This window comes from Corythoichthys intestinalis, chromosome 20, assembly GCF_030265065.1.
Source record: "Corythoichthys intestinalis isolate RoL2023-P3 chromosome 20, ASM3026506v1, whole genome shotgun sequence".
Lineage (NCBI taxonomy): Eukaryota > Metazoa > Chordata > Actinopteri > Syngnathiformes > Syngnathidae > Corythoichthys > Corythoichthys intestinalis.
In genome coordinates, this window is record NC_080414.1 from 13,782,389 (window position 1) to 13,806,395 (window position 24,007).

The window sequence follows — 24,007 nt, forward strand, 5'->3', positions numbered from 1 at the left end:
TGCTACGGTAGATATCACATGTATATAGAACTGGATGCGAAATGAAAGACTCTGCGGCGTTAGCACATGTATTGAGAGCTACATGCGAAATGACAGACTTGCTGGCGTTAATAAACAGATTTATAATCGAATCGTAGCCTCTGAATTGTAATCGTAATCGAATCATGAGGTGCCCCAAGATTCCCACCTCTAGTAATGAATCCAGTTGTGGCTAAACAATAGCATATGACGGTTAGCAACCGTGTGGCTTAGTGTGGCTAACCCAACCACACCACCCGATCTCGTCAGCGCTGACGAGTTTGGTTGATGGGGGCGGCGTCACACCAGCGAGTAGGGATGGTAATTGATAAGTTTTTTACGATTCCGATTCCATTATCGATATTGCTTAACGATTCAATTCTTTATCGATTCTCTTATCGATTCTAATTTGGACTAATGGACTGTATGAGGTTCTGGGTTCAATATGTTTTATGGTTCATTCGTCTCGGGGTGTCGGTTAGAACACAAGGAGCGGAGAGTGGAGTTGGTCTTTGGCACTTTTAATCCAACTTGGCAACAGGCACAACTATATACAGGCAATGGCACTTGATATGAAAATCACTCAATGAGCAGATGAGCGCATGCGTGGAATAATGTTGATGTATTTGTATGTGTGTGGAAGAAGACTGGAATGTGTGGGTATATTTGTGGTTCTGAAAGTAAAGAAAATTACATCATATTAGTGCTGATGCAATAAACAATGCAAATTGACTGGAAAGCAGTCAATGACACATATGCATGACTCGCACTGTACAATGAACACAAAGGTGGGGGGCGCGAGTGCGCGCGCACAACCGGAAGCACGCTGCGTGCACGTGCAGTCATCTTGGCCATAAAAGTGGCGAAAACTTATCACTTTACACTCATATGGATGTACAACATCATCTTAAGATGCTAAACTAACACATTCCCTCTTAACACAAATGTGCAACGCGAATATAATGTAAACAACGCTCTCCTCGACGCAGCCAGGACGTGCGGGAGCAACCAGCCGACGTAACAGTAAAAACATGAAACAGTCGCGCTGATAACGGCTCTTACTTATCATAAGAACTTTATGACATGAAGAGGAAATACTTACATTCGTTCATGGACGCACACAGATTAACAAGTCGCCGCCCCCTGCTCGAAATTCACACCTTGCGCCTATTCTCGGTCCCAGAATACGCAGCGCGTGTGACGTAGGACAAGAATAGGAAGTAACTGACTGGTTGCTATGGGAACCAACGCATACCCAATGAACCTCTCTAACAGGAGTATTAAAATTGCTAATAAAATCGTTTAGGATTATTTTAGATGCATATATGTTATATTTTTCTTATAGAGTATTCGACGAGGAATACGTTACACCCATTAATAGACTTTTTGGGAAAAAATCACCATTTCTTTTAGTAGTCTCATGAATTATGACTGGCCTGTGAAAATCAATGGAAAATTACTTGGTGACAACTCTTCAGATTATACTTGGTGATTGGTCACTCTGAGTATTCATGTAGTCTTACTTGCTGGTTCGACTGTGTGTAACATGCGTAAATTACGTGACGTAATTCGTGCCGGTTGGAATTGATAAGAGAATCGTTAGATAAACTGCCAAACGATTCCATGGAATTGAAACACACGGAACCGGTTCTCTATAGGAACCTGTTCTCGATTCCCATCCCTACCAGCGAGTGAAAGCCAGGCCAATGTTTAATCTGTATATCCTGGTAGCCACTCTTTCTTTTTCTTTTGTCTCTGTTGCTCCGCCTTCTTTGCAGAATTCGCGCGAAAGCCGGTGAAAGTGATACAGACCCCCTCAAGATATAAAGAGGTGTCATTGAACAAGTTGTCAGTCGACATATCATCACAAATGTTATGAAAATATTTTATAACGGTTGAAAAGTTACCTATTGTTGATGTAAAAGCTGGGAAAACAAAATTCTATTAGATTTGAGTTTGATTAAATTTTCCTCAATATTCAACGGATTCGCAACAAATTTTTTTCCCGTCTTATTTTCTTTCCTCCACAGGCCTCCGGCGCTGACGGGCACCCCGGCTTTCTCGGACATCTCCCTCATCCGTATCTCGCCGCAACGGAACCCTTCGGTCGGGGCCGAAACCCCCTTCCACCTGTCGCACCCGTACAACAACCACTATATGGACTACCTCCGCTCCCTGCAGCCCCTCGCCAGCCCCTCCATCTCCGTGCTATCGGCCACCAGAGGCCTCAGCCCTGCCGACGGTGAGCGGAAACCGGTCTTCATTTTCTTGAAAGCAGCACTGTGAGTACTTTGTGACGGTGGTGGGGCTCAATGGCACCCACTATTCGGAAGGGAAAGAAACTAGAGTGCCAGGAGTCAAGCCTCCAAACACAAGCAGCTACAATAGAAAAAACACCAGAAATAAGCTTGATTTTTCGCTAGTCGTTTTTAACAAAGCAAGTGTCGCTAGGATGATTAGGAAAGTTTCACCCGATTTTACACTAGACTGTTTTACGCTTATATCTAGAGAAGTTCTACGATTTAAGCATTTATTTACGAGAATTTTAAACTTAAAAAGCTCTCTGTTTTGTGATGGCTGCCATGTTGGATTTTGTATCTCTGCGCAGTAGCGGAATTCAATCTAAATAAGTTGTGATTGTATATGGCAGAAAACACAGACAAGACTGAAAAAGCAGTTTCAGCTCTTGCACCCCTCTTTAAAATAAACTGCTGTATTTTAAGTCAAAAGAACTTGTGTTTGATGGAACAATATGTCTATATGCTGCCATAGCAGATTCATGGCGCATTAAGTCCCCGAACTATTTTTAATTTGTCCGTTTTACCCTGGAAACCCCAATTTACAGATGATGCGCTACCGCTTTTGTTACAACTAGAGATGTGCCGATCGATCGGCATCCCGATCGATCTGGTCCGATCACGTCATGGTTTTAGGTCGATAGCGGCTTTGGTTTTGAAAATTTTAGAATTTTAAGTTTTTGAAAACAGGCCCCCTATGGATCACCCCCGTGTCCCTTCAACTGATAGTGAAGTCTCTGATTGGCCGATGAACCAATTATAAGAATAATCCATAGTTGCAGCCCTACTATCCAGTTTTATTATAGTGTCCCATCCACCATAGCTGAGGTGGGACTGCAGCACACAACCAACAGCAGCTAACGTTACTGTTTACATTGAGTGATGCTGGGCTGCTATAGGTGTGCAAACCCTCCTGTAATGGCGTCCAACCACTAAAGGGCGACGCACGCAATTCTCTACTCGGATTAGTCAACACACAGTACACAGACATATTAATGTGTCAAGAGGCACAGGCCAGATTGCGACCGTTAAGAAATTATTTATTCCCAGCCCGGTGGTTGGGGATGAATGTTTTAAAGAACTGTGAAGATGTGCGAATGAATGACAAGTAGGCACATCGTAACAAGTGATAAGAAGCACTTCTGAACAAAAGTTGAGTGAGTTGTAGCCAGTTTTGTCAGTAACGCGTTACTGTAATCTGATTACTTTTTTCAGTAACGAGTAATCTAACGCGTTCATTTTTCTACACCAGTAATTAAAGTTAGTTTCCTTAGTGTCTCTGCGTTATTATTTTTTCCATTGCCTCATAACGTATGTAGAATGAAGAATATTGTAGGCATGGACGAAGAGCATTTTGAATAGAAAATGCTAAAATAGAAGGTTCCCGGTACGTGTTTCCATGACAACCTCTTAGCTATTTCCTGTTTTGGACCCGCATCATATGTGTTGTGGGACTAAGGCTGGTGGACATTCGAGCCGAGTGTTGAGACGTTGCGAGGGAATGTTGATCTGTGGATATCCATGAATGAAGGTGAGTATTTTTCCTTCATTCTGGAGGGTATCAGCAAAAGTAACGACGTGCAGTCATCGCTCCAAGTTGGCAAGCTTTGTTTACATCATATGCGTGTTGCACATTTATGCCGTGAGGTGATGTGTTCGTTTAGCCTCTGTTGGATGTGTTGTAAGTCCGATTGAGTGTAAAGTGTTTAGTTGTCGCCACGTTTTGTGGCCAAATTGACCGCTTGTTTGTTGAGAGGAGTACTTCGGGGTTGTGCACGCGCATCCGCACCCGCCACCACCCTTGCAATTTTGTGCAGTCAGTTTGCATTGTTTTACATTGGCACTGATATGCTGTTAACCATAACCCAAAATTCAGAAGTTTTGACATATAGCTTAATATTAGAGTTAGCAGGGTTTAATTGGTCAGTGGAGTTGATTTCAACAAATTCCAAGCACTTTGTCAAATATTTGTTAGTTTCAGGTCTCCGGAGTGGCTAAGCTAGCGCGAAATTCTGATATTCCCCTTTAAATTCAATCATCGGAAAGTCAATTACATGTGATGACATCTTTCTGTTGTCATTCTTATGTTGAGGCGGCAAAGGGAGAAAAATGGGTAAAAAGTAACTGATAGATTACTTTTAAAGTAACTTAGTTACTTTGATAATGAAGTAATCAGTAAAGTAACTAGATTACTTTTTTGAGGCGTAATCAGTAATTAAATTACTTTTTCAAGTAATCTGTGACAACACTGGTTGTAGCGCATATTTAGTCAATTACATTTACACTAGGGCTGTCAAACGATTAAAATGTTTAATCGAGTTAATCACAGCTTAAAAATTAATTAATCGTAATTAATCGCAATTCTCTAAAGTATGCCATATTTTTCTGTAAATTATTGTTGGAATGGAAAGATGAGACACAATTGTTGACGTCGCCGAGCGGGACGTCACATGGGCTCCCTGCCGTTCTTCCACAGTGTCTTCAACTACGTAAGGTAGTGATTGAAATACACCACAAGGTGTCAATGGCGAGTTTTTAATTAATTAGACATCTAGCCAAGGCAAAGTCTGAGTAAGTTTTATGTGTATTTTGCATAGCTATTTTCATTGGGAATGCCAGTTCTCTTTGCATTGAGCACTTTTCCTTTTGTAAACACAATTTTTTTTTGAGAGATAGGAATATTATTTTTGTTGCTTTCACTAAATGATACTGTAGCGACTTAACTGTTCCGCCCAAATGCATGATGGGAAGTTGGGCAACCATGACTGTCAATAGTGGCTGCAAATAGTATACAATATGTTCTGCGTTGTGTTCAATTAAGCATGTTAGGATAAAGATCGTCTCCTGCTCTGCCCAAATGCATGATGGGAACTTGGGCAACCATGACTGTTAGTAGTGGCTGCAAATGGTATGCAGTATGTTCTGTGTTGTGTTCAAATAAGCATGTCAAGAAAAAGATAGCCACAATACTTATTATTTAATGCATGAACGGGTCATTCCGTGCATGCGTTAATTGCGTCAAATATTTTAACGTGATTAATTAAAAAAATTAATTACCACCCGTTAACGCGATAAATTTGACAGCCCTAATTTACACACAACAAAATACAAAATTTGATCACTTATTTTTTGACATTGTGGGGGAAGCTGTGCTTTCCTTGCAGTCAAACAATCGCCTCCGCTTGAAGAAAAATGTAGTTGCTACGATCGATTTTTGGCCACAACTTTCCTGATTGGCGAGATCAGGCTAATTCCTGGTACTGAAAGTCAACTGCTTCGATCTTTATTAGGACCCTGGGGTTCAGTCTAGCGCTCAAAGGTCATGTGACACGTGCAGGTGCCGGGGGGGTGCGCAGTAGGCTAATCCTTTTGATCTGTGAGTCGTGTTCAAGACCGCGAGGGTCACTTACTGTTACATGCTAGTGGGGGGTTGGGGCGGGGTCAAGTTCACATATAAGGGGTGGATGGAGTCTGTAATTGCTTTTTGATGAAAAGATAATTAGATTTGATTGACGTCATGTTTGGATTCATCAGTTTGAGGGTGGAAAAATCCGCCGTGAGTCATGTGTCATGAGTTTGAGTTTTCATTTATTTTTTATTACTGTTAAATCGAAGGATTACTATAATAAATAGAAGGATCTTTGTTAGGAAGATAACGCGTATTTAGGAGGTGGCAATTTAGCTCATTCACAGCCATTGACGGCTATAGGCGGCTGTCTTCATAATGGAGTCATTATGACAACGTTGCCACCTCTATTTTCAAATCTTTATAATAGTAATTACTTGTGTTTCGTATGATTTTCATGCTAATTAGTTCTGTAATCGACACTCTGGTTAATTAACCCATCCTCAGCTTTGGTGTGGTTCCTATATGAGCAACGTGCCTTCTTATTGGACAGCGTTTGAATGGTGTTAAATGAATTAACAGGATCTAATGAAGGTTTAAAAGTGGGTGGGATTATCTGGGTTCTCACATTGTGTTTTTCTATTATTTTTTTTTTTTTAGCATTTATTAACTTACTCCGAAACCTAAGAAAGCGGACATTATGTATACAATTGTGTTTGTTTGTGTTATAGATAACTCCAGAGCGGATAAAGGGATTGGTGCTGCAACGATTAATCGATTAACTCGAATATTCGATTAGGAAAAAATTGTCGAATTAAATTTTGTTGCTTCGAGTATTCGTTTAATTAATGTGGCATTGTAATGGTTTATTTTAAAAGTGTTTACATTTAGTTTTATTGATAAGGGTGGATACACTGCCCTCTGGTCTGCCTCATTTCACATGGCTGAATCCAACTGCTCCCTGTTCAGACCAACGCAAGCTTTTTGTTTGAGCTAATGTTTTTTAATGCATTCATAATTTAGTTTATGGGTATATTTAGCTGTTTTTGTGGGAATATGAGTCTGAACCATTTGTTAAGAGCATTGTCAAAAAAAAACACTTTAGCATTTTATAGCATTTAAGCTAGCGGACGTTTGCTATGTAAGTTAGCCAATTGTTCTTTTGTTGTACATAGATCCTCATTTATTTTTTATACCGTTTGAGGCTCGGCTCAGGTATTTTAATTTTTAAAGTTCCTTATCCGATTACTCGATTATTCAAACTCACTAGTTCATCGATTAATCGACTACTAAAATAATCAATAGCTGCAGCCCTAAAAGGGATTATTATCAATTTTGCAGGATATTTTTGTAAGATGAAGTGTAAAGGGTGATTAGGATTTTGGGGTCAGGAGGTCAAAAGTCACAGAGGTCAAAAAAGGAATTTTGCACTAACCCAAGAACGAATAAAGGAATTATTATCAAATTTTGTACAATAATTATTTTTTTTATCCCCCCAAAAATGTTTTTCAGTATTTTCCTTTTTTTTTTTTTTCCTCCAAATTAAAGGTACTTATTTTAATTTTCAATACATAAAAACATCTAATGAAGCTTTATTTGGTTTTAATTGCTCTTCTTTTGTGCCTTCTTTTGTGAAAAATTATTAGGACTTCAGCTATCGATTATTTTAGTATTCGATTACTCTATCAACTAGTTAGTTTGAATAATCGAGTTATCGGATTAGGAACATTTAATGTGTTGCGGAATAAATTTTAGGTGATGTAAAGCAATGGCTTGCTAAGATTGCACTTTCAAAGAGCATTAAATGCGAAAATGCGAGTGTTTCTTCAAACTATGCAGAATTGCAGTTTCATGTAAAAATAAAACACCTGAGCTTAGCCTCAAACGGTATTAAAAATTAAATAAAGTAGAATCTAAGTACAACAAAAGAACAATCAGCTAACTTTCATAGCAAACGTCAGCTAGCTTAACTGCTATATAATGCTAACATTTTTAATTAACAATACTCTTAACAAATCGTTCAAACACATACGTTCCCACAACAACAACAAAAAACCTGCTAAATATCCCTACAAACTAATTTACGAATGCATAAAAAAATTAGTTTATGTTGGTCTTAACAGGGAGCAGCTGGAGTCAGCCATGTTAAATGAGTTATCTTATTCACTGTTGCCACTAGATCAGTGGTCTCCAAACTATTCCACATAGGGCCACAGTGGGCGCAGGATTTCATTCCAACAAAACAAGAACCCTTTGCACCAATCTAGAGTTTTACAAGTGTAATCAGTTGATTGCAGTCAGGTGCTGCTTTTTTTTAGTAGAAACTTAATTGGTTAAACTGTTGGTACTCGATCGGTTGGAACAAAAACTAGGACCCACAGCGGCCCTTGAGGACCGGTTTGGAGACCCCTGCACTAGACCAGCGGTCTCAAACCGACTCCACAAAGGGCCGCAGTGGGTCCTGGTTTTTGTTCCAACAGATCCAGCACAAACAGTTCAACCAATGAGGTTTCTACTAACATAAGCAGCACCTGATTGCAATCAACTGATTACACTTGTAAGAAACCAGATTGGTGAAAAGGTATTTGTCTCGTTTGGTTGGAATGAAATCCAGTACCCCCTGCGGCCCTTTGAGGACCGGTTTGAGACCACTGCACTAGACGGTAGTGTATCCACCCAAATCAACAAAACTAAATGCAAACACTTTCAAAACAAACCCTTATAACGCCACTCTAATTAAACGAATGCTCGAAGCAGCAAAATTTGAAGCTCGAATTACTTCAGTTAACCGATAAATCATTGCGACACAAAAAATTATTGACTATTATGTCTTTAATCTTTTTTTTTATCCTTTAATAATTTTCCTTCGAATAGTTTTTTCATTTGTTTTCTCATTATGTTTTCTGCGGAAGAAGAAAGTGCAAAAGAAAGTTGCGTACCACGTAAGCGCACACTCACTACGCGCGATGCCCTCAGGATCGCCCGCCGATGCCAGCGTTTCTTATTTAGAAACCCCAAGCAAAGCTCTTCTTCTCTTTCTTGCTCTGGCGCGTTTGCCTTCTCCTGAATGGGCCACATTACGGCTCAATGCAAATGCAAAGCCGGGGCGGAACAACCAAGACAATCGACCGACTCCCCACTTCCACCAGGGATATAATACCCAGATCAAATTAATTTAGCATCTTTTTTTCCCCATCTTATACCACCATTCAGCCAATCGGATGCTGGAAATCTCCTCATTCTGGGGAGCCGGTGGGGGTGGGGGGCGTGTTGAACTCTGTGGTTCTCAACACATTCCATATCCGCATCCAAAACCTCCGTCTTTTCCCTCTTTCAGGGAATATTTGCATAAGGAAAACCCACCAGTGCCAGATGTTTATTTTTAGGCTACGGTTCAAGGACTTACGGCACGCCGTAACGAGGGGGAACGACTCGGAAAATGAATGGGTGTGGGGGGGGAGCGGGATAGCCAACATTGGTGCGTGCCGCAGATATATGTGGGAAGATTTAGGCCTTTTGTTTTTACCCGCACAGAGCGTCTAAGGAAGCGGTTGCCTATCTGCACACAGCAGATACAAACATTAGCTAAACGTGCCAGCGTACAGAAATCTACTGTAAGTAGTAGGGCTGCCACAAGTATTCGACAACTAATTGATTATCAAATTTACTATTTTGATAGTTGATTCATCGTTTGTTGACCTAAGAGGTCCGCAAAGTGCTTTACAACAAAGAAAAATACAGTGAGCCCTCATTTTTTGCGGTTAATGGGGACCAGAAACCGCGGCGATAATTGAAAAACTGCAAAAAAGCCGCAAAAAAACACTTTTTTAAAATTTATTCAGATTTAAGTTTAGAAAGAGATATACACTCACTGGCCAATCACATGGCGGCAATTCAGTGCATTTAGGCATGTAAACATGGTTTAAGACAATCTCCTGCAGTTCAAACTGAGCATCAGTATGGGGAAGAAAGGTGATTTCAGTGACTTTGAACGTGGCATGGTTGTTGGTGCCAGAAGGGCTGGTCTGAGTATTTGAGAAACTGCTGATCTACTGGGATTTTCAGGCACAATATTCTCTAGGGTTTACAGAGAATGGTCCGAAAAAGAAAAAATATCCAGTGAGCGGCAGTTCTGTGGGCGGAAATGCCTTGTTGATGCCAGAGGTCAGAGGAGAATGGCCAGGCTGGTTCGAGCTGATAGAAAGGCAACAGTGACTCAAATAACCACCCGTTACAACCAAGGTAGGCAGAAGAGCATCTCTGAACGCAAAATACATCGAACTTTGAGGCAGATGGGCTACAGCAGCAGAAGACCACGCCGGGTGCCACTCCTTTCAGCTAAGAACAGGAAACTGAGGCTACAATTTGCACAAGCTCATCGAAATTGGACAATAGAAGATTGGAAAAACGTTGCCTGGTCTGATGAATCTCGATTTCTGCTGCGACATTCGGGTGGTAGGGTCAGAATTTGGCGTCAACAACATGAAAGCATGGATCCATCCTGCCTTGTATCAACGGTTCAGGCTGGTGGTAGTTAGCCGAACGTCTGAAGTATGCTCAAACTCTTTTAAATCAGGGCTAAAAACGCTTTTGTTTAGCACTGCATATCTATAACTGTCTATATATTTCAATCTACCTGCTTTCTATTCCTCTTGTTTTTATCTCCATTGCTGATTTCAATTATTATTATTAGTAGTAGTTTTTGTTTTATTTTTATTTTATTTATTTATTTTTATTCTGTGATTAAATGCGATCTTTTGTCTTCGTTTCTACGTTGTGTTGATTTAAATGTGATTTTTATGATCTTCATGTGATGTAAAGCACTTTGAATTGCCTTGTGTTGAATTGTGCTATATAAATAAATTTGCCTTGCCTTGCCTTGCCTAGTGGTGTAATGGTGTGGGGAATATTTTCTTGGCACTCTTTGGACCCCTTGGTACCAATTGAGCATCGTTGGAACGCCACAGTCTACCTGAGTATTGTTGCTGACCATGTCCATCCCTTTATGACCACAATGTACCGAACTTCTGAATGCTACTTTCAACAGGATAATGCGCCATGTCATAAAGCTGGAATCATCTCAGACCGGTTTCTTGAACATGACATTGAGTTCACTGTACTCAAATGGCCTCCACAGTCACCAAATCTCGATCCAATAGAGCATCTTTGGGATGTGGTGGAACGGGATATTCGCATCATGGATGTGCAGCCGACAAATCTGCACCAACTGTGTGATGCCATCATGTCAATATGGATCAAACTCTCTGAGGAATGCTTTCAGCACCTTGTTGAATCAATGCCACGAAGAATTGAGGCAGTTCTGAAGGATAAAGGGGGTCCAACCCGTTACTAGCATGGTGTACCTAATAAAGTGGCCGGTGAGTGTATATAACACATGTTTTTTAACTTTTTTTCCCCATAATATAATTAAAAATAAATTTTGTATATATATAGATTTATATATATAGATATATATATATATATATAGATTTTTATTATATTATGTATATACAGGATATACTGTATGTATATATTTTCCCCAAGTGGAAGCTTCCATGATCCTAATAAATTTAATAATTAAAAAAATATATATACAGTACTGTGCAAAAGTTTTAGGCAGGTGTCCTGCCTAAAACTTTTGCACAGTACTGTATATTTTAATAAATGTTTTTTTAAAGTACTTAAAATGTAATAAGTTTTAAACATGTTACTGTCCTACCATTTTTTTAAACAAGAATAACGTAGAAAAATTCTTGTCTTTATAAAAAGAATAAAGTAGAAAAATTGTTGCCTTTATGAAATGCTTCATTGAGTGATTCCACTCAAATCCGATCAAGCTACTCACTTACACACAATGAGTTGCCACAGCGACTGTTTAACGAGTTAAGCGATGATTGACGCATGCGGCGCTTTAAAGCTTCGGCTTCCAAGCATCTGTGGCAAGATCAAACATTACACATCTGTCAATCACCGTTAACTTTAATAAGCAACTCCAGTGCACTGCCTGACCAACAAAGCAGTAGGGAGAGTGAGACTACATGGTCGGCTCAGAACAGCTCATCTGTATTTAATTTTTTTGTAATTGAAAAAAAATCCGCAATGGAATAAGTGCGCGAGGTTTGAAGAGCGAAGTAGCGAGGGATCACTGTAAAGCACATGATAAATAAAAGGCAGGAAAGTACTATACAAGGTAACGATAAGAGAATTTTCCTCCTCAAGCACTTCTCTCTCTTGTGGGGTTCCACAAGGCTCAGTTTTAGGACCTGTTCTGTTTGCACTTTACCTGTTACCCTTAAAATAAATTATAAAAAAATAGAAAATAAACCTAAAAATAATATCTCTTTGAACAGTAAATATTCTCTCGTTTCTTTAGTTCCTCATGATACACTCCCCAAAAACCCAAGACTAATTTTGCTTAGTTTTAGTTGGCGTTCACTGAACATGTAAACTTAAAAAAAATGTTAACCCAAAAATAAAGATTTCCAAGTTCCAACTATTTCGAATGAATATTGACAGACTAGCAGATATTGTTCCGTCTCCAAGCAGTCTGCACTCAGCAGAAAAACAGTAGACTATTTTCAATTAATTATACCCACTTGGAGGCCAAAAACTGTATGTAAAAAAAAAAGTTGTCTTAGAGTTTATGAGGATGCTCGCTGTTAGCATTAGGCTAATGCTAACACGAATGCTATGTTAACGCTTTGAGTAACATTTGGTGTGTGATGATGACTCAACAAAGACCTTTAAAGGCTAAAGCAACATTGCATATATTCTCTGGGCAAGATAAGAAAACAAATCTTACCGTGTGTGCAAGCCTTGAGAGGAGAGAACACTGGCGAGTTTGAGCAGCACGTCACATGAGTGACACAACCAGACACTGTTACGATGCAGGCTAACTACATGTAAAGTTTCACACATTGTGAACATGTGACAGAAACTATTGCGCATGTTCGTCTCGTTCTCATCTCGTTAAACGAAAACTGGCATTCATCTCGTTATGTTTTAGTCTCCCAAAACACGTTTTTAGTTCGTTATCGTCTTGTCATCGTCATTAAAAAAGTGTTCATTGACGAAATATTTTCTTTATCGTTATCGTTGACGAAAACGACACTGCAAAAGTATCAATTTTTTTCAAACTTGAATGTGTTCTGGTCCATAGCGCCTCATGCTGGCCTGACGCCATCCGAGTACTACCACCACCAGATGGCGCTACTAGCGGGCCACCGAAGCCCCTACTCGGCCGATCTGCTGCCATCACTGGCCAACACTGCTGGGGCGAGCGCCGCCGGTGCCCTCCACATGGAGTACCTTCAAGCCATGGACAGTAAGTGGATGATTTCGTAATATACCGTGGGGCAAATAAGTATTTAGTCAACCACTAATTGTGCAAGTTCTCCCACTTGAAAACATTAGTGAGGCCTGTAATTGTCAACATGGTTAAACCTCAACTATGAGAGACAGAATGTGGGGGAAAAAAACAGAAAATCACATTGTTTGACTTTTAAAGAATTTATTTGTAAATCATGGTGGAAAATAAGTATTTGGTCGATACCAAAAGTTCATCTCAATACTTTGTTATGTACCCTTTGTTGGCAATAACGGAGGCCAAACTGTAACTCTTCACAAGCTTTTTTTTTTTTTTTTTTTTTTTTGAATAATTTTATTGTCATCATCATCATCAGTATCATTGACAATTATTGACAATTTCAAAGTGTGATATGATTTGCCAGAAGGAACCGAAGAAGAAGACAAAGTCAGACGGGAAGAAGCATATGCTTATCAGTTTCCCCGTCCCCCATACAACTAAAGACGCACATTCAGACATGGTACATACATCAGATGGCCACAAAACTGTACAATAAACAATCTGGGTTTAGTAGCTCAGCGTCCAGTCAAGCAGCTCGATTAATTTCAGGGCGTACAAGGTTATGGCTTTGTCATGTCCCTGACATTTTTGCATCTGTTTGCTGTGGAAACATTTTGTTGTGGCTATGTGTGTGGCAAAAGTGATTATGTGTTATCACAGCTGGTGTGAGTAGCGACTCAAAATGCTTTTCTTATAAGTCTCTTAAAAGGATACATTGCTAAGGTGTACATGGTGGCAACAATTGGCGCACACAAAGATCACTGTAACAATTTCATCAGACATGACGTCTCCACAGCGAAAAACATGCTTATTATTCGTTTTATACAGTATCTTTTCCATATAATCAGTAAACTAGACATTTGAATCAGGAGCTCGGTAGACACAGCAGATAATTATGTTTTTACATGTCATGTTATATCCGTGCAAATTAAAGTCAGAGCCTTTGTTATCTTTAGTAGATTTTAACACACTGTTGCTGGTATTTTGGCCCATTCCTCCATGCAAATCTCCTCTAGAGCAGTGATGTTTGGGGGCTGTCGTTGGGAAACACGGACTTTCAACTCCCTCCTTACCCCGTGGCGTCAAAATTATAACAAGAACGGGGACTAAAAATCCCAGAACCACACGGGGGGGGGGACCTAGTGAATGACCTACAGAGAGCTGGGACCACAGTGACAAAGGCTACTATCAATAACATAATGCGCCGCCAGGAAGTCAAATCCTGCACTGCCAGACGTGTCCCCCTGCTGAAGAAAGTACACGTCCGTCTGCGGTTCACTAGAGAGCATTTGGATGATCCAGAAGAGGACTGGGAGAACGTGTTGTGGTCAGATGAAACCAAAATCGAACTTTTTGGTAGAAACACAGGTTCCCTTGTTTGGAGGAAAAAGAATACTGAATTGCACCATACCCACTGTGAAGCATGGCAGTGGAAACATCATGCTATGGGGCTGTTTTTCTGCAAAGGGACCAGGACGACTGATCTGTGTAAAGGAAAGAATGCATGGGGCCATGTATCGAGAGATTTTGAGTGAAAATCTCCTTCCATCAGCAAGGGCATTGAAGATGAGACGTGGCTGGGTCTTTCAGCATGACAATGATCCCAAACACACAGCCAGGGAAGCAAAGGAGTGGCTTCGTAAGAAGCATTTCAAGGTCCTGGAGTGGCCTAGCCAGTCTCCAGGTCTCAACCCCATAGAAAATCTGCGGAGGGAGTTGAAAGTCTGTGTTGCCCAACGACAGACAGTGTGTGAAAAGCTTGTGAAGAGTTACAGAAAACGTTTTGCCTCTGTTATTGTCATCAAAGGGTACATAACGAAGTATTGAGATGAACTTTTGGTATTGACCAAATACTTATTTTCCACCATTATTTGCAAATAAATTATTTAAAAATCAAACAATGTGATTTTCTGTTTTTTTCCACATTCTGTCTCTCATGGTTGAGGTTTAACCATGTTGACAATTACAGGCCTCTCTAATATTTTCAAGTGGGAGAACTTGCACAATTAATGGTTGACTAAATACTTATTTGCCCCGCTGTAACTGTTTTGGTTTTGTCTTAAATTGTTCATTCCTCATTTAAACGAGCCATTATTATCGAGGACTTATGCAAATCAGCTATTTTAAATTGTAAATAGAAAACGGGGCGAGGTCGGAGCTTTGATGGGGAGCGACAAACTAATTAAAAGTGGGCAAACTTGCACGGATATCAGGGAATTAATTGCTATTAACGCTTGAATTGGACTGTCCCGCCATTCATCGTACTGGAAATCCTTTCTTCTTTGTCACTTTTTAAGATTAATGGAGGGAACCAAACAATTAGGGGCACGTTTAAGCGGGATATGCTGCTCTTTACTTAAAACCGGCCTGTGATCCTTGCCGCTAATAGCTCATCCGCGGCTAAAATATGAACGGAATTGACTCCCATCAGGAGGCTTGACGTGATAATCTGGACTATGGCGACTATTTGAGCGTAATTACCTTCAGTGCGAGTTGAGCTAAAGAAACAATCGTGTGCTTTTGTCTACGTTCTTACTGCCCAATTAAAACGTGTATTATATCACGATATTACGGCTGGATTGATTGCCTAATTTCTTCGTTTTTTAATCATCGCACGTGCTTGAACTTCATTTGGTATCTAATTAGTCAACAGAAAAAGGGAACACACAAACAAATAAATATTGGACTAAAGATAATTATTGTATTAGAATGGCTAGATGATATTGAATCATTCACTTCAAGCTGTTTTCATAAGCCCGCAGAATATTTTTTCACACACTGAATGGACCAAATGAAAGAGTAGAATCTTTTTTTCCACCAGGAAAAGAAAATCAACTGTTTTTCTTTTCAAAATTCAGCCAGTCTATCATGAGGGCTGCCAGCCCGACATTGACCTTTGCCTACCTGTCAATCAATGGCAGTTGTAAAGCTACAGGAACTGGGATGACAACATTCACTTCAGTTACATTTCAGCCCCTTTCAGACATACGCTGAACTGCGGTTAAATCCCGGGATTTAAACGGGTAGCCCTTAAGTCTGAAAGCAATTTTCCGGGTCGACTGACACGGAGATGACACAGAGATTAATCGGGTCGCGTCCAAATATAATGTCTGGGACTTACCCGGGACACGGCATGTGTGAAAGCAGCCGTTAAATTCCCGGGTCACAGCGTAAAGGAGATGACGTAAACATCAGGGCAGGCTGATCGTCATTTCTTCGCTGTAAGACGAAAAGCGGTAAACAAACATTGCAAATATCAACATGGCAAACTGGAAAAATAGCTAAATTAAAGTGGAAACATAACAAAATTAAACTGCTACTGGATCTTAGAGCCGAGGAAGAGATAACCAGTCGTCCATCTTTGGAAAATTTGTGGTTTATTTTGTTGCCGATGCCGACCAAAAATGACGTAATGTCCGGGTTATTAAATGCTGTCACAGAATGCCATGTCGCCAACACTGGACAACTCTGAAAGTGTCCAACCCGGGTAACTATTGGTACATCACCCCATGTCTAACAGCCTTGACACGGGTAAATCCTGCGTCACCTTACACGGGAATTTTGCGGGATATAAGTTTGAAAGGGGCTATCGCAAAGGGCTGCATGATATTTTCTCATTCACTGCTAGCTGGTTTTACAAACCCACAGAACAGGGTTCACTAAATCCGGACCTCGGAGCCACTTTTCCTGTCGTGTTTTCCATGTCTCCCTCCTCCAACACACCTGAATAAAAAAATCAGGCTCATTACCAGGCTTCTGGAGAGGTTGCTGATGACATAATCATTTGATTCAGGTGTGTTGGAGAGAGAGAGACATGGAAAACACGACGGGATAGATGGCATCGAGGTCCAGATTTAGTGAACCCTGTCACAGAATATTAAACCCTGAACAAAAGAAAAAAATATTCTCGTTTCACCTTTAAAAGAAAATTCTTCTGTCTTTCGTTCTTTTGCAAACAGCCGTAGAATACAGGCAATTTTTTTTCCAAAACAAAGCCATCAATCTCTATTTGAGCTACCAATTGCTGTCCTGTTTACAAGACAGGCGCTTTAACCAACGAAGCCACAGCGCCCTATAAGTCTGCTTTGTGAACATGTGATCCTACGTACATATCACAAGCCACAGCCATACCACAAACTCAGCAAGTAGAATACGGGCTATAACCCCCCCCTAAAATTTGCTTTGAAAGTGGCATGACAGCTCCCAGTTCAACTTGCTAATAGCGTACCGCACGAATGCTATTTTTAGACTGTGACGTCGCCATCGTAACGCGGAAGTGGGACATTATAGACACACCCTCGCATACAAACCATGTTATTTCTTTTTGTTTTCTCCGGTAATCTTTCAAAAAAGAACATGCCGATCAAACACCGCTGCTATGGAACTTGTAGAAACGACTCTAGACATTACGTCATGTAAAGGATGTTTTCTTCATGCGTTTCCCGAAACCAAAAACTCGAAGGAAAAAATGTGAAGAATGGATCAACTTGCGCGGATGTCCAAAAGACCAGTTTAACGCCAGCAAGGTGAAGCCATTCACATTTCATATGCAGTAAACATTTTGTTGGGGGCCATGGTCCTTCAGAGGACGAAGAGGTAAGCCATTTTGATATTTTTACTTATTTTTTAGCATGGCGTTTTGCCGTGCTGGTTCTGTCTAACAATTAATGACCTAAAAAAAAAAAAAAATCGTATCTGACTGCCACTGTAAAAAACAACTTTAGTAAGGGGGAAGTGTAAATAAATTAAAGAATTAAGATTTGTTATTGATGAAAAAATTAAGCGTTCGTTGGCTGTCGCTGACACTGTTCGTTGGCTAGACAAAAATAGCAATGTAAATTGCCTCCAAGAACGGTCAGAGACATAAGACAACCAGAGGATATAATATATAAGAAAGACAGGGTATATGGTGGTAAAGGATAGATTGTTGAAACAGGAGAATGTCATTGTCAGTGGCGTAAGGCAATGCACACAAGAAAAAAGCTAACTCTGAAACAGGTCGGCTCGGCTCTTTTTCCCATCTTTTTCAGCCCTCGACACTCAAGCCATCTCTTAAACTGAACATTTGTATGTTCTTCCACATCTTTACCAGTGAATTTGGCACCAGGGACATCATGTTCGGACAGAATTGGTAGGTTTAGCTCAGTAAACATCTTGTGCGTACACTATTTTCATTCGTTTACAATTGGGGACAAACGCGAGGTTGACTCGCCCAGCCACAAATGGTAACGTCATGCGCAAAAGTGATGTTGCTTGGTTCCAGAGAGGCACTGCTGAGATTCTAACACAGGATCCCCTGTTTACTAGACAGGTGCTTTACCCAACTAAGCCACAATGCCCTCTAGATCTTCATTTATTAACACGTGATCCAATGAATATTCTTTTCTATGAATATTCAAAACTCGAATAAACAAATGACAAAATACACTCTCATAGCTTTAGAAAATGGCAGTAGAATACTGGCTTTTTTTTTCTGCCACGAGAGCAACCAGATCAAAACCAGCAAATTAGCTTGAACAGCTCAATCAAGATAGACAATTGCTTGTTTTCAGAAAGGCACTATTGGGATTTTAACCCAGGATCTTCTGTTTACAAGACAGGCATTCTAACCAACTAAGCCACAGCACCCTTTAACCCCCTTAACAATCTCCTTTCTTTCACTATAAAAACAAAAAGTGATTCTACGGTCTTTCGTTCTTGGGCAATCGGCAGTAGAATAGTGGCTATCTGTAATTTTTCGATGTAGCCTTGAATCTGCTATTAGAGCCACCGGATCAAGTACCCTTCAATCAACAGCAGTTAAATAGGTGAAACCACTCAATCTAGATTCAATATGGCCAGTTGCTTGCTTTCAGAAAGGTACTGCTGGGATTTGAACCCTGTTTACAAGACAGGTGTTCTAACCCAGGGGTCCCCAACCTTTTTTGCACCACGGACCGGTGTTATTTGGGTCTTTTTTTTCACGGACCGGTGTTCTGACAGATTTTGCAACCCATCAAAAATTCCAACGATGCGGTTCTGCGCATGCGTGTAACGTTAAACATAGCCGCAAAATGCGCAAATGCAGCGATTCCAAAGTAAACACTACAAACTTTCTTGAAAAAAAGGAATATTAACTTACGTTTGATCATGGAAGGACTTGTAGAAAAGTTCTCCTCAGATTCATCCTGCCATGTAAGCTTCACACAACAGCTGAACACCGCGCTCACCATTAACGACTTCGCCTTGTCGTTAAACATTAATTAAGAAGCCCGCTTCACAAAGATACGATGTTGGAAATTGTAGCAAGGTTTTCAATGCTCTCATAGCGATGTCAGGATATTCCAGAATGACTTTAATCCAGAACCTCGGTAGAGTTGTTGTCTCAAATGTACGTTTAATAAGGTCACCGTCATTTGTGATCGCTCTGTTTATTCACAAACGGGTCACGAATCCACTCCTTCACAGTTCGTGGGTCTTCGAGGTTGTAGGCTCGTCAGGTGCCCTTTTCGCCGTAAAAATATCCTTTTCGCCGTAAAAATATTTCCCAAGACGTCTGTTTTCCTGTTATCTACGCTCGTGTGGGGGCTAATTATTTCCGGGAACAAATGTGCTGCGCCGCGGCCTATTAACACGCTATTATCGAGGACAAGCGCACATAGATATATTATATACACAAACAAGATGTACTGATAGCAGTCCAATCAATGGACTTCTATGACAACATTGTAATCCATCCCGTAGTATTATATCTAGAGTAGACAGAGATATTGGTGTGTTAAGCAGGGGCACAGGGTTAATTCAGCCAGAATGTGGTCGTTATTAAATTATTTTTTCTTTGCGGCCCGGTCGCAAATGCGCCACAGACCGGTACCGGTCCGCGGCCCGGCAGATGGAGACCCCTGTTCTAACCAACTCAGCCACAGCTCTAGCTCATCCTTTGAGAACATGTGATCCAACGCACATATCACAAGCCCACAAAATATTATTTTTTTATGATTATTCAAACCTCGGATAAAACAAATGACAAAATAGACTCTCGTCTTTGACTGTTAAAAGAAAAAAAATTCTACTGCCTTTTGTTCTTTAGCAATGGCAGTAGAACACAGGCTATTTTCCCCCAAATATTAGCCTTGAGTGCTAAATGATCAACTACCTTTCAATCAATGGCAGAAAACTAGCTACAAAATCTCAATTGATATTTGATATGCTAATTGCTTCGTTCCACAGAGGCACTGCTGGGATTTGAACACAGGATCCCCTGTTTACAAGACAGGTACTTTAACCAACTTAGCCACAGCGCCCACAAGTGGATGGGACCAGCATAGATCAACGTGTTATTCTACTGTCTTTTGTCAACTAACAAAAACCTCTCAATTTGAGCTCGTCCATCTTTTCCAAATGTTCGGTTTATTTTGTTGCCGATGTTAGGGTCGGCAACTGCGGAAACAAGGTTGTACCTCCAGCCAGAAAACAACGAAGGAATGCGTTCAAGGGTTTATTAAATACAAACAAAAATTCACGCGATTTCGGAAAAGGGGAAATAACACAATGGGTCCGTGACAGTAGGTCGACAGGGATCAATAATACTAACCTAAGCGGTAGCCAGAGAGCCGATAATACAACAAAACAAATACACTCAAATACCAGCACAACGTAGGGGATTCAAAACTAGGGTGGCAGGGTGTCAAATGGCACCGAGCAAGTTAATATCTTGGCACCCTTCTCTTGGATCGCCTGGGCTTAAATACAGTCTTGATGAGCTTGAATTGGTTGTAGTTACGACGTAGGGAACGCTCCCACAACCAGCTCTGGAACAAAACACGATTTGATCAACGTTGTGACAGCCAATGCCGACCAAAAATGATGTAGCTTCCGCCTCAGAACTGCGCCGTCAAGGAAGACCCGATTTACAACCCTGCGCCGTAGCCTGACGTGTACCTATTGATTTTTCAAACCTTAGCGTCACGTCAACGCATATGACGTGGGGGAAATGGACTGTGATTGGTCTGCTCAGACTGTTGTTTCCCGTTCAGCGCGAAATCACCGCCATTGTAAAACATTATTTTTCTACATGCAAAAATAGACCAAGCCGACGGGAGTATCATCGAAGAGCAAGTCTCGTCAAGACATCGTAAAGATTGCCAAATGGCAAGGTCAGCGATTGAAACCACCGAGACGTGTGTGTTCGGAATCGAGTGGCCAGTCGGCCAAAAACTGCCAGCTTTTTATCACTTTATGTCGTATTTTTTGTTGGTGCACTTCATCATTTATTGTGTATATATGTTTGCTGTCAGTCTGTGACTTATTTACGTGTCACACTTCAAATATATGAAGAATAAAGCACAGGTTTGCTTTCAAAATAGTTGTTTTGATGCTTAATTTTCAACAACTGACAGTTCACACACGATACATAATAACTAATTTAGAGTGCCTCGGCGCTTTTATGATAACGTTAACATCAAGGCTTCCAACGCAGTTTGGGAATTTCAATAGATGCCAGAAATCTGCTCTGGCTTGCCACTGGCTGGTTGTAGGACACGGCACACAAATCAGGCTAGAGGGCTTTGCAGACGTCGGACAAAACGCTGGACGAAGTGCTCGACACCAGTTTGAAGCTAGCCGCCACAGCTAGCTGGTTTTCACCCGAGGCTAGAACTCTCTATGCGGCATCAAAAGTTGGACAGACCGCCTCCTGCGCCTCAACATTTGTATGAAAAACATTTATTCAATGTTGATGAGCTGAAGATCCACATTCAAGTGTTCCATCTTGCATCATTTATTTTTTCTCTGTTAAACTAGACAAGAGGAAGTCAACAAGCATGCCCCCAAACCGTACAAACATAACACAACACCCCTCTAGTGGCTTGCCGGTGAATTACAGAGCAACGCGTCACCTGGCCAGAGAACCATCGAATAACGCCGTAGTCACTACAACGCAGGAGCATAAGTCAGGCTTACATGTCTTATCTGTTCCATTTTTATTTTGTTTAACAAAGGCACTGCTGGGATTTGAACCCAGGATCTCCTGTTTACGAGACAGGCGCTTTATCCAACTAAGCCACAGCGCCCTCTATACGTATACCTGTCTCACAGTCTGTGCAAAAAATCTGACTAACAAATTTTTGCAATGGTGAGGGACACTTTCCACCTTGTGGGGGGCGGACACCCGGCGCCGATAGAAAGGCCTCACGGGACGGATGTTTATTAGCACAGCGGCAAAATGATGAATCGGCCTCACGCCGGTACAAAGAGGGAGGCTGAACTGTCCCTCTAATTTCCTCTTGATTTATGGACAGCCGGGTAGCTTATGCACCATGCCATTACTTCCTGCGACTTCGCGAGCCAGGACGTCTACCGTCGTCAATTGCGGTCTATGAGTTCGTAGCACTTCGAGAGACTTTGCGCTAGTTGCTGCCTTCCTTAAAGCTTCGTGTACAAACTCGGGCCAGAACAGCGGCGCTACACACGCACACTGATTAACATGTGAATGGAGCGTTCTGTAATCGTTGGATGTGTCAAGCGAAGAGACGGAGCATTTACATTTGGGAGATGGATGGATTGTGGAGGACGTAAATACGGGGGTGGTTGTGGAGGGTGGCGGTTCGGGTAGCGGAGGGGGCTGGGGTGATCTAGCTGCGTAAGCCGGTTTTGTTTGCCTTTTATGAAACAATTCAAAATGTTTTATTTGCGAGTTTTGAGTCACAAAGTCATTGTGTCACAGAGTGGCGCATCCCCTCGGTGCCCCCCCCCGATTCCGCCCCCTCCCGCTGTTGTTCGCCGTCTTGTTTGTGACATCGGCGTGTGAAAAGACAACAAAAGTCATGTTTTAATCTCCACCCGTGGCTCTTTGTGCGCGCGAGGAGAATGGCGGCCGCCTTTTGCCGCCTTTTTTACCCATTCAAACCCCCATTTTTTTTTCCAGCGCTACGGTGATTGCATCTGAATGAGGAGTCAAATTGGACCGCGAGACATATTAGCATACACCGTCGGAGCATTCGGGCCGACATGAAAGGCTTGTTTTCTTCGGCGTGAAATGCAAGCAGTGAATCAAGTGACAGCCGAGCGCTCCGTCACGCCGGCCCCTTTTGTGGAGTGATTGACAAAGATGTCATCTGCAAAACTTTTGAAGGGTTTCGGAATTAACTTTCAGTTCCCCCCGGCAGGTTCGCGCTTCTCCAGCCCCAGGCTACCGTCTCGGCCCAGCAGGAAGCGGCCGCTGCCCATCTCGCCGCTGTCGGAACACAGCTTCGACCTGCAGACCATGATCCGCAATTCGCCCAACTCGCTGGTCACCATGCTCAACAACTCGCGCTCCAGCTCGTCCACTAGCGGATCTTACGGACACCTGTCGGCCGGAGCCATCAGGTGAATCCAATCCATATTTCCAGATTTTTATGACTCAACTCATTGTTATACACAGAAACAAAAAAGTTACGTCATACCCGAATGTGTCCTGACTTCCCTCTTGCTTTCTGATCCACGATTAGCTGTATCGTCTCCCTACATGGTGTCCCCTTGTTAAGTGAAGTTCTAATGACACGACACACGACATTATCATGGGCATTAATAAATTCTAGGGCTGTCAAAATTATCGCGTTAACGGGCGTTAATTAATTTTTTAAATTAATCACGTTAAAATATTTGACGCAATTGCCACGCTCAGACAGATTTAAATCACAGCACAGTGAAACGCTCACTTGTTGTGTTTTATGGAGTTTTGCCGCCCTCTGCTGGCGCTTGGGTGCGACTGATTTTATAGGCTTCAGCACTCATGAGCATTATGTAAGTAATTATTGACATCAACAATGGCGGGCTACTAGTTTATTTCTTGATTGAAATTTTTACAAATTTTATTAAAACGAAAACATTAAGAGGGGTTTTAATATAAAATTTCTATAACTTGTACTAACATTTTTCTGTTAAGAACTACAAGTCTTTCTATCCATGGATCGCTTTAACAGAATCCTGCACTACCAGACGTGTACCCCTGCTGAAGCC

General features: G+C 41.3%; 1 protein-coding gene and 2 non-coding genes across 4 annotated transcripts in view; 1 reads left to right on the forward strand and 2 right to left on the reverse strand.

Annotated features, from left to right (window-relative positions):
- gli3 (GLI family zinc finger 3) overlaps positions 1 to 24,007 on the forward strand; it is a 237,183-nt gene that overhangs the window by 178,097 nt on the left and 35,079 nt on the right. For both annotated transcript variants that reach the window (XM_057825060.1, XM_057825062.1), the window contains exons 5-7: positions 2,049 to 2,260; positions 12,821 to 12,985; positions 23,173 to 23,374. In XM_057825060.1, the coding sequence (XP_057681043.1) occupies positions 2,049 to 2,260; positions 12,821 to 12,985; positions 23,173 to 23,374 (579 nt within the window). The remainder of the gene's footprint in view (positions 1 to 2,048; positions 2,261 to 12,820; positions 12,986 to 23,172; positions 23,375 to 24,007) is intronic.
- trnat-ugu (transfer RNA threonine (anticodon UGU)) lies at positions 20,237 to 20,310 on the reverse strand. The gene has a single exon. It is a non-coding gene; the product is annotated as a tRNA-Thr (tRNA).
- trnat-cgu (transfer RNA threonine (anticodon CGU)) lies at positions 22,004 to 22,077 on the reverse strand. Its single transcript has one exon. It is a non-coding gene; the product is annotated as a tRNA-Thr (tRNA).